Source organism: Trachemys scripta, chromosome 12 (assembly GCF_013100865.1).
Source record: "Trachemys scripta elegans isolate TJP31775 chromosome 12, CAS_Tse_1.0, whole genome shotgun sequence".
NCBI classification, from domain to species: Eukaryota; Metazoa; Chordata; order Testudines; family Emydidae; genus Trachemys; species Trachemys scripta.
This window is the reverse complement of record NC_048309.1, coordinates 37,729,855-37,741,599: the sequence shown is the minus strand read 5'-3', so window position 1 is coordinate 37,741,599 and position 11,745 is coordinate 37,729,855. Positions and strand designations below refer to the sequence as shown.

General features: G+C 44.3%; 1 protein-coding gene and 1 pseudogene across 1 annotated transcript; both read left to right on the top strand.

The window, feature by feature from the left end:
• Positions 1-802: 802 nt before the first annotated feature.
• On the top strand, positions 803-1,783 carry LOC117885411 (olfactory receptor 2AP1-like). The gene has a single exon (XM_034786719.1). The coding sequence runs from the start codon at positions 803-805 to the stop codon at positions 1,781-1,783; it is 981 nt and encodes a 326-aa protein (XP_034642610.1).
• A 7,406-nt stretch (positions 1,784-9,189) lies between these two features.
• On the top strand, positions 9,190-10,138 carry LOC117886130 (annotated as a pseudogene).
• Positions 10,139-11,745: the final 1,607 nt, after the last annotated feature.

The following is an 11,745-nucleotide window of genomic DNA, read 5'->3' as shown; positions in this document are numbered from 1 at the left end:
AACGAAACAGAACTCTTCCTCGGGCGAATATTAAAAGTTTTAGCCTCAGTCACTTCCCACAGTCAGAGCACCATTTAGCAGAGATGGAGCTTGAGATCCATGTCTTGTGTCAGGTCCTCAGTTGGGGATCTATCCCACTGCCACAAAAGGAGCTACCTTGATTCACAACAGCTGAGGGTCTGGCTCAGTGTGTGTCCCAATGAGGTGTCGAGTGGTGATAGAGTCTTACTAGCCCACAGAAGACATGGCAGATGGTTTCTAGATTTCGAGTTCAGGGACAGCATCTTCCCTCCCACCCCGGGGTCTTTCTTGTTCCTGTATTGTCATACTGTCAGTACGGAGAGTTATTCCCCAGTTAGGGCATCATATCAGCCTGGTTCTGCCCATTCCTAAGACCTACTCTCCAAAGAGCTGTGTTTTATCACTGCTAAATAGTGAATGTCGGGAAACACATCACCGACACCAGCACATGATGGGAGAATTTATTCCAGATCATAATTTATGGCATAAACTGATCTCTTGTGAGGGGGTGAAACCTGAGCTGCCCAGGCCAGGCACATCAGCTGCTGCAGAAGTCCATGACTTCCATGACAAACACAGAGCCTTACCAATGATCTGTTCTCAAACTCAGACTCTGGCACTTAGCTCTGACATCTACATTTAGCTTTTAAATTTCAGCCAATGACCAGGAGAGGAGGGAGATTTTGTGAATATTTATGGAATTAACTCATGAGAATTGATTAACTCTTAACTCTGTGTTCTTCTGATTCAATTGCAGTGTTATTGTTCCTGGACTGAACCCATGGCAGGCTCACACTGGAGAAATCAAACAGCTGTCACAGAATTCATCCTCCTGGGATTTGGAGATCTCCCTGACCTGCAAATTCTTCTCTTCCTGATGTTCCTAGTGACCTACATCGCAACTGTAGTTGGGAACACCCTCATCATGGTGCTCGTTGTGGCTGATCAGCACCTTCACACCCCCATGTACTTCTTCCTGGGGCACTTGTCCTGCTTGGAGACCTGCTATACTTCCACCTTTCTGCCCAGGTTGCTGGCCAGTCTCTTGACTGAGGACAGAACCATCTCAGTCAGTGGCTGTTTCACACAAATGTATTTCTCTGGTTCCCTGGCAGCTACTGAATGCTATCTCCTAGCAGCTATGTCTTATGATCGGTATTTAGCGATATGTAAACCCCTGCACTATTCAGTTCTTATGAATACCAAGTTTTGCCTACAACTGGCTGCTGGGTCATGGTTCAATGGCTTTTTGGTGATTACCATCTTTGTCCTATTCATATCACAGCTAAAATTCTGTGGGCCAAATCAAATCAACCATTTCTATTGTGATCCCATCCCGCTGATGGAACTGTCCTGCAGTGACACACACCTGATGTTATTGTTCAATTTCATTTTAGTTTCTATATTCACCCTGCCACCATTCCTACTAACCCTGACATCCTATGTGTGTATTGTTGCCAGCATCCTGAGAATTCCTTCCACCACCAAAAGGCAAAAGGCCTTTTCCACCTGCTCATCTCACCTCATCGTGGTGACAATTTTCTATGGAACCCCAATGATTGTCTACATGCTACCGAAACGTAATACACTGAGAGACCTGAACAAAGTGCTCTCTCTTTGCTTCACAGTTCTGACTCCCCTGGTTAACCCCCTCATCTACAGCCTGAGAAACAGAGAGGTCAAGGAAGACTTGTGCAAAGCAGTCAATAAATGTGGCTTTCAAAAAACCATGCAGAGACTCCAAGATAATAACTTAACCTGAGGTTTTCAATGCTGCTTGGGTGATTTAAGCAATCAGCCCCCCAAAAAATTAATTTGAAAACTCTCAGTGAAAATCTCAGCAGTCAGAGTTGTCCAGATCGGTGGATGGACCAATGTAGGTGGTGGCCATAACCATGAATCATAGAATATCCGGGTTGGAAGAGACCTCAGGAGGTCATCTAGTCCAACCCCCTGCTCAAAGCAGGACCAATCCCCAACTAAATCATCCCAGCCAGAGCTTTGTCAAGCCGGACCTTAAAAACTTAATTTTGGCACTTCACAGTTTACCCCTTTTTTTAGATCATTTATGAATATGTTGAACAGCATTGGTCCCAGTAGAGACCCCTGGGAGACACTACTATTTACCTCTTTCCATTCTGAAAACTGACCATTTATTCCTATCCTTTGTTTCCTATCTTTAAACCAGTTATCAATCCATGATAGGACCTTTGCTCTTATCCCATGATAGCTTACTTTGTTTAAGAGCTTTTGGTAAGGGAGCTTGTCAAAGGCTTTCAAAAAATCTAAGTACACTATATCCACAGGTTCACCCTTGTCCACATGCTTGTTGACCACCCCCACAAATAATTTTAGTACATTGGTGAGCCATGATTTCCCTTTACAAAAAATGTGTTGACTCTTTTGAATTCATGTGCGATGCATATGTGCGGTTGCAATATTTCCTTAGGAAATTCCACTCAGTAGTAAAAAATAAATGGGTAACTAATACAGTTAGTCTCATGTTTCTTTTGTTCTCCCTTCTGTCCTCGCACTTGGTCCTTCTAGATTTCACTCTCTCCTGTTACCAGATTTTGGCCAGGTCTACATTACGTAGTTGGGCTGGCATAGCTACGTCAGTCAAGGGTGTGGTAAAAACCACAACCCCTTACCAACATAGCTATGCCGGCAAACACTCCAGCATAGGCACAGCTATGCTGACAGAAGGCTGCTTCTGTCAGTGTAGCTAATGCTGGCAGAAAATCTCCTCTTGTTGGCATGTTCTTTATCTACATTAGGGAACACTGCCAGCATATCTATACAGACAAAGACAAGGCATTTGTTTTTCTTGCCTGTTTGGGGCTAAGTAGCAGATTTTGAGACATGGCAGATCAATTCTCCCTCTGGAGCAGAAATGAGTGACATGCTCCCAGGATAGTTTCTTCATGTTGTTTGTTTAATTACAAATGGTATAGAAGTCACCTTACCCTTACCCTGACCAGTGGATGGTAGCAATTGACAAATGGCTCCCTTTGGCAGAAAGCAATGCAAAGGTACCACTGTCCTTTCCCAGCAGCTCTGGAGTCCCACACAAATATCAATTGGTTTACCAAACACTTTCTTCCTTCTGTTCCCAGACTCTGAGTTTCCTACATGGGACTGCCCTCTAGTTGGGAGTTCCTTGATTTCCATGGGAGCTAAATGCCTAGCCTACTTTGGAACATTTGAAAATGCCAGTCGGCATCTCTCTTTAGGTGTCTAAATAACAGAGCTGGTTGGGAACCAGAATTTCTCTTTCATAGGGAATTCTGACATTGAAAAAAAAGCATTCCAAACCAGAACAACATGTCAAATTTTGAATGTCTCATGAAAGAAAATTTTTGGGAAAAAAATCAGTTTGGGTCAATCAAAATATTTTGATTTAGACTTTTTATTTTATTTTATGTCTGGGTTCTATTCAGTGTTGGCACTGAGTTTCTCTGTGTTTCAGTTAATAGGGGTCAGTGATACCTAGCCACTGTAGTTATTCGTTAGCTGACAGATAGCTGACACAGCAGACCTTGTTCGTACAGCCCACAAAGACCACAAGACTTGGTTTAGTAGTGACGGCACCCCCTGCCAAGTTTATTGTCAACCAAGCACAGTCCTAGCTCCCCAGATCAGTGTCTACAGTTACAATACCATGTGTATGCCTGTTGCAATTGATTCAGCTTAGTGAATGGTGGGTCCCCCCTCTGAGACCCTGCTTTCTACACTGATACACCGATTCAAAGAAGTTACATATTGCCCCCTGATGTGTTACCACCATTTACCTTGTACATGTTGGTTTGAGCAAAACATTTGTATCCATCACACTGTTATCCTGACCTTATCTCTAAGAAAGGTCAACATTTTCCTATCTTCGGGAAGTGTGTTTGTACCATACTTGCTATCGGGGTGTTCTGATACCACCCTTCTAGAATGTGTTTGTGTGAGTGTCCTGTGCCTAGCACTTCTCAGGAATGTATGTGTTTTTGCAATATCAGCCCTGCTCTTGCTAGGTTCTGTGAGCCTGCATGCAGGCAGAGCCTGACTTCTGCTCAGAGCATGACTTTTGCTAAGTTTGCTTTGTATTAGCAAGGCTTGACCACTACTTTAGTTCAGGTCTCGGGCCTCATAGTGGGTCTCTTATACCAGGCCTAATGTCTCAGGCTCTCTTTCTAGTACAGCCACATTTGTAGATATTAAAATGGAAAGTGTTGTGTAAAGGCAAAATGATATTATTACCATCCTCATGGCAACCCCAGGCTGCAGTGAAATTTTCTGGCAAGCAAGATTATTTGCAAGCACAGGGTAGATACAGCTCATGGCCCATTCTGTTGCTGGCCTCTCTGCTGAGCACATGAGCAGGGGGTTGCATTTTTCCGATGATGGCACCTACCAAACTGGGGAATACACCAAAACCCACATAATGGTCAGAAAATCCCTATCAGATAGGGACAACTTTCAGTCAGTGCCAACCTTAAGTGCTTGCTGGATTCATTGAGGGATATGATAGATTTGCTGCCAAGCGAAGACTTTAAATCCAGTTCTGACATCTCCTTCTAAAAGATATGCTTTCCTGCAAACAGCAGGTATTGAGACTGATGGAGGAATCAGTAGGGGAAATTCTCTTGTCTCTGTTATGCAGGAGGTCAGATTAGGTTATCATAATGGTCCCTTCTGGCCTGAAACTCTGGATTGATTTGATCCAGCAACCTACTGGTGAAATTGACTCTATCACTGTTTGGTACCCAGTTCCCTTTTCCAGCAAACTGATGGAAAGATCAGCTGCTTTGGCCAAAGCGTTCCACTGTCTCCCAGGTCCCAACACAGGCAGCCAACTTTCCTGGGAGTTAGCTGTTTTCCTTTGCTTTCAACCGCATCTTGTTCGCTGCCCATCTCATGCTCCCCCACAATAGTTCTTCTTCCTCTGTATGGTGCATGTCCTTCAGATTGTCACAGCTCCTCTTGGCCAACTGGAAAGGGAGGAAAGAAACAGGATAAGAGAAATAGCTGGCCTGTGTTTTAGAATCATTTTGCCTACTCACAGCTTTGGTGATTTCCCCCAGTTCCTGACACACAACCTCCAGTCCTGGGCTTCCCACTCTGACAGCTCTGCTGGTGCCCCTCAATCCTGACCCACAGCCCCCTGCTAGCCTAGCTTTGGGCTTCTACCACCCACCCACTCAGCTCTGCCAATGTCCCTGAATCTCTACCCACAGCCCCACTGCTGTTCCAGCCCTGGGCTCCCCCACTCACTGTCCTGTCAATGCGCCTCAGTATCAATCTATAGCACCCTGCTATCTCTGCCATGAGCCATCCTTCTCACTGCACATGCTCAGTTCTGCCAATTCCCCTCACTCCCCATCCTCAGTCCTGCAGGCTATTCCAGGCTCCCTAGCTCTGCTGGTATCCCATAGCCATCCTAGATCCATGTGCAGTAACCCTGGCCCTGGCACCTGCACCTGCAGCAGGGATTTTGTTAGGGCCTGCAGCTGTGATGCAGCAGTGTAGAGTGCTGTGCTGGAGAGAGAGCCAGGCTGTGAGAGGGCAGACCCAGCTGGGGAAGGGTCTTGGGAGAGGAGGCAGTGGAAAGGCGGGTGGAGAAGAAGGAAATGAAAAGGGACAGCACTTGGCAAAAAGGGGATTTGCTGAGGATCTGGGAGAGGTCGGTCCATGGAGGGCTGTGTGCAAGGACCCCAGCTGCAAGGGGCACCAAGCGTATGACAGGTGATGTTGCCCATTGGGACCCTGATGGAGGGATACAGTTTGGGTGCTGGGGAACAGGAGTGCGTGAGGAGCTGTCAGCTGTGGGTGGTCCTGCTGGAAAGAGGTGAGGTCACCGCACTGTCGAAACAAAGGATCATCGCAAAGCCGGGAGAGGAGCAAATTCCATGTTGGGTTGAGAAAGCAGGCTGTTGAAAAATGTCTTTTATTGAAGTGAGGTTTTTACTCACGAAAGCTCATGCCCAAATAAATCTGTTAGTCTTTAAGGTGCCACCAGACTCCTTGTTGTTTTTGTAGATACAGACTAACATGGCTACCCCCTGATATTTTATTGTGATGGTAATTTAAGGTTTATGATTTTCCTAGATAAGCATTGGATGTTACTTTATATTATTTCTATTCTCAAAAAGAAGAACAGGAGTACTTGTGGCACCTTAGAGACTAACAAATTTATTAGAGCATAAGCTTTCGTGGACTACAGCCCACTTCTTCGGATGCATATAGAATGGAACATATATTGAGGAGATGCATCCGAAGAAGTGGGCTGTAGTCCACGAAAGCTTATGCTCTAATAAATTTGTTAGTCTCTAAGGTGCCACAAGTACTCCTGTTCTTCTTTTTGCGGATACAGACTAACACGGCTGCTACTCTGAAACCTATTTCTATTCTGTTATTGTTCCTGATACGTTTCTTAGTTTTCCATTTTTGAAATTAAAAATTTAGGGTTATCTCCATTGTGTTGGTTTGCCTCTGCCTCTCGTCACAGCAGGCATAGCCTAGCCAAGTCCTGGGCCACTGCACATATCCCCCTCCTATCCTGCCCTGGGCTTCCACTCCACACATCTCTGTTGGTGACTCTCAGTCCCAACCTTCAGCCCTTGCACCAACCCCAGGCTTTGGCTCCCTGCCCCCTCCCGCCAGAGCTCTGTTGATGCAGCTCAATGCTGACCTAACTGTGTCCACTTCCCCCGCAGAGGTCCCTCACCCTTATCTGCATCTCCTCCCTCCCTCATCTGCGATTTCAATTCTGGCCTCCCCAAAGAATGCTGTACTGTCCCAGGGGATCACCTGCTAAATGATCCCTGGCATTAGTGCCCCCCACTGCTCTGTGAATGACCCTTAATCCAGACATCCAGCTCAGTCTATCCTAACCTATATCTACACCACACAGGTCTGAATATGTCCCTCACTCCCAATCCCCAGCACTCATTGTTATTCCAGTCTTTGGCTCCCCACACCCAATTCTGCCAGTGCCCCTGAATTCTGAACTACAGTCCCGTCCCAGTTGTTTCTATTCTGTCTGAAGTAGTGCTCTGTGATCCATGATCTACCAAAGCCCGACACAGCAGAGGAAATCATGATTTTCATCTGCATAGTTTAAAGCCCCCGATTGCTAACAAGAGCCAGCTAAAAGCCAGGCTGGAGAGACTATTGTGCTCTTGTGAAGAGATTGGGGGGAAATGTAAATGGAATGTTTTTGTACGAGTGGATGAGATAAGCAGATCTCAGGTCAGTATCCCTCCATGAGTCAGCCCTGCAAAATGTAGTATTGTTATATGTGATCATTTAGGCCTTGCCAGATCTGAATAATCTGAAACTGGTTGTTCCATACTTGATGGAAAATTGGTCTATTACTACAGAGAACAGAGGTACTAGACTTGAAGTGACAAAAAAATTTTTCCAGTTGCAAAAATCGCATTTCAATTAAATCTAAATTTTCCATGGGAGTGTGTCGATTTCAGTGAAACATTGTTGAAAAAAATTGAAATGCAGTGTTTTGATAAGGTTAAAATTGGAATATTTTGATCTTTGGAACAGAACATTCCAATTTGTCATTTCAAAATTATTTTTGCTTGAATATTATATAAAAGTTATTATAAATTAGAGTAAATATGAAATAAAATGTCTAAATCAGAATGAAATATTTTGATTTTATCAAAACTGATTATTTTAGTTGATGCAAAATGAAATAATTTTGAAAAAATAATTTGTGGGATTTTGTAATTTTTTTTGTTTCTGTCCTTATACAAATAATTAGATATATTCATGGAGCATAGCCAAAAGGGTCAGGGATGCACCTATGCTCTGTGTATCCCTAAACCTCCAACTGCCAAAACCTGGGACTGGATGACAGGGTGGATCACGCAAAATTGCCCTGTTCTGTTCATTCCCTCTGATGCACCTGATACTAGCCACTGTCAGAGACAGGATACTGGACTAGATGGACCATTGGTATGACCCAGTGCGACCATTCTTACATTCTGATTTTGAATGATAATACAATTTGAAATGCCAGAATTTCCTGCAGAATGTACTTTCCAAGTTCTAGACACCTCTATGCTGGACATAGGGAAACCATAGATGAACGATTGCTTTATTCTGATGTTAGAGAGAAAAGGTGGGTGAGGTAATAGCTTTATTGGACCAACTTCTGTTGATGAAAGACTTGTTCATCAGGGCTGTATAGCTCAAAAGTTTGTCTCTTTCACCAACAGAAGTTGGTCCAATAAAGATGTTGCTTCACCCACCTTGTCTCTTTAATGTCCTGGGACCAACATGGCTACAAAACCACTGCAAACAACTATTGTGATGTGGCAGAAATATGGGGCCCCAGACTACGTGTGGTGTAATGGTTATGTCATTGGAGTGGATCTCAGGAGACCTGGCTGTTAAACCCTGGCTCTGCCATTGACCTCCTATATGACCTAAGTCAAGTCACTTCCCTTCCTTGTGCCTCAGTTTCCCAATTTGTAAAATGTTGATAATGATATTCTTGGTAAAGTGCTTGAATATCTGCTGATTAAACTCATAAGAGCTAAGTATCATTATTTGATAGGTCAATGGGTTGGTCCAGTGCATAGAGGGGGAGCGTATACTGTACTGGATGGACTGAGAACATAATCCTTCATGGTAGGAAGGTGGGGATATGAGAACAGAGGGAGCCGTTGCTCTACTGCAGTGAAGAAATGAGGCAAGCTGCTGGACTACAGGTGTTTATATGGCATGGACAGAGAGGTGGGGCTATCAGTTTAGATGGATGAACGATCAGTGGAAGAGGGATACCAACCTAGATGGGTCCGTTGGTTTCATCCTATTGATTTGTGTCAGGGGATGGAAAAAAAGATGTAGAAATATGTCCTGTCCAGCATGGGGGCTGAAATGGACCATTGGTCCCATCCAGCATGGTGTTCCTCATACTCATTATGCTCCCAGGGTGGAATCCAATGGGGAAGAACCCCAGTATGAGTGAGTGGGGGCAGAATTTTTCCCATTGGACAGTAAGCAACACTATATTCTACCTCTTAATACCCACTCACTGAGGTGTAACCCACATACATCCTCCAGGTCTGGCTGACTTGTAACTACGGGGCATGTGACATTATGGTAAGGCCTTTATTAATGGTCCTGTCCCCTGTCTTCTGCTGTGTGAGTTACAAAGAGATGGACCAAGGAAATGGGACAAGTGTGGCTGAGTTTGTGCTCCTAGGTCTCTCCCAGGCCTGGGAGGTCCAGCTCATCCTCTTTCTCCTCTTCATGCCACTCTACTTGCTGATTCTGCTAGGCAATGTCCTCATCATTCTCACCATACAAGGAGACCTGAGCCTAGGGTCCCCCATGTACTTCCTCCTGGCCAAACTGGCCCTCCTGGGCATCTGCTACTGTTCCATTACCCTACCCCTTCCCCCCCCCGAAGATGCTGGGTGACTTCTTCTATGAGCACATGACCATCTTCTATGTGGGCTGCATGGCCCAGCTCTTCTTCCTCCACTTCTTGGGGGCAGCTGAGATGTTCCTGCTGATGGCCATGGCCTATGATAGGTACATGACCATCTGCATGCCCCTCCACTACATGAACCTGGTGATCAGAAGGGTCTGCTGTGTCCAGGTGGGAGTAGCATGGACAGGAGGCTTTGTGTATGTCGCTATCTTGGTGGGTCTGACCATCCGCCTCCCATTCTGTGGCCCCAATTTTCTGGACAATTTATTCTGTGACATGCATCAAGTCATCAGACTGGCCTGCACTGCCACCTACACAATGGAGCTACTGACATTCGCCAACAACGGGCTGGTCATATTGATGCCCTTCCTTCTCCTGGTCATCTCATACACTGTGCTTCTGGCCAAGCTGAGAATGCACTCCCCCAAAGGGAAGAGCAAAGCAGCCACCACCTGCATCACCCACATCATAGTCATCTTTGTCATGTTCTGTCCTACCATTTTCCTCTATGCCCAGCCATTTCGGTCCTTCTCCATGGACAAGGTGGTGGCCATGTTCCACACTGTGATCTTCCCCCTGCTGAATCTCATGATCTACACACTCAGGAATAAGGAGATTAAGAACACTATGAAGAAATTAGTCAGATGATACTTACTCTGGGATCGGGGGTGAAAGAAAGAAAAAAAGAAAAGTGCAAACTGTTCAGGTATGGTGTTCTGGTTGTATACGGGCCAAATTTCGCATTCATTTATACCGGAGTAACTTTGTAATAATAAAACCTGTGAACAAACCCTGTGGTATCTATGGAATAACTCTAGAGTATCTAAGAAGAAATGCTGGAGTATTTTTAGAGTAAATATGGAATATCTGTGGAAAACCTCTGAAGCATCTATGGAATAATTCTGCATTATCCATGAAGTATCTCCGGAGTTCACACTGGTGTGATTGAAGGCACAATTTATCTCCCTGGGCCAGTTCCTCAGTCCATGTAAATCAGTATAGCTCACTTTATTTCAATGGAGCTACACCAATTTAGCCCACCTGAGGATCTGATCTCCTGTGTTTTGTGTGCTTCTACAGTGCCATGCACAATTTCATGGCTAATAAATAGAAATTACAGAACTCTTTTATTACTATTACTTCTGTCAAAGTACCAAAATACATTTTTGGGTGTGATGATTGTCTCTGAGAATGAGAATGTTGTCTACATGAGAATGTAGAGTGGACAGAGTGGGAATGGTGAAATTTTAGAAAGAACTATTAAGTAGCACAGTTAAGCATTCAAAAGTGAAGAGAAAAAATGTAAGTTACACAGGCAACCTTCACTCTACCCCTTGTTTTATTTTAAACAAAATTCTAGCATATTCCTATCTTATCTATCTAAAGAAACTTAACTGTGTAAACTGCTCTCTAAAAAATGAGAAAAGAGAGATGAGGAAATTCTCACACATATTATTTTTCCTACTCTTTATGTCCTTCTATCTCCAATCTGTGGCTGGGCCCTCTATTTGGTGAAGAATCCCTTCCCACTATCTTCTAAATCCCAGTGTCATGTTCTTGTCTCCAAAGTCATATGTCTCATACCCTTGGTTGCATTAAGAGTTTAGGAAGTCCATCCTCAGCCATGCACATGCTGTTACTCTAGAGATGGGCCTTGAGGAAGGAGTGGGAAGAGGACAGAACAATGTCCTTGTAGATCAGTTCAGGGAGGGCATTCCATGAGAAAGGACCAGCATGGAGGCAAGGGCAGAGAAATTTGTGGTAGAAACAGACAAACAGGTGCTAAAGGCTAGTGTCATTGGTAGAATGGAAGGTGTGGAAGGATCATAATGCGACCAGATAAATAGGGCTGGGAAGCATTCTGAACAGCCTGGAATTTGAGGATAAGAATTTTGAATCTAAATCTGTGGAATTTAAACTATGATTCGGGTTAGTGTTTGGGTTAGGGTTCATGGTAGGTTTAGGGTTAAAGCTGCATTTAGGATTAGGGTTAGTGTTAGGGTTGGGGTTATGCTGAGGGTTAGAGGTTACAATAAGAATATACAATGGTGGGGTTACCATTAGATTTAGGGCCTGATTTTTACAGATATTTTGGCACGTAATGGGATTTTCTAAAGCACCAAGGCACCTCAAATTCATTGATTTCACCTAGGTGCCTAGGTTCTTTTGAAAATACTACTAGGCACCATTTAAAATGTGACCTTTAGTTTAGGATTAGAGTTAGGTTTAGGGGTTGTGCTAGACCTAGTGTTAGGGGTACAATTAGGGTTAGAATTACT

Excerpts from the sequence above, each read along its gene's own strand:
- LOC117885411 (XM_034786719.1), top strand. The coding sequence starts at position 803 with ATGGCAGGCTCACACTGGAGAAATCAAACAGCTGTCACAGAATTCATC.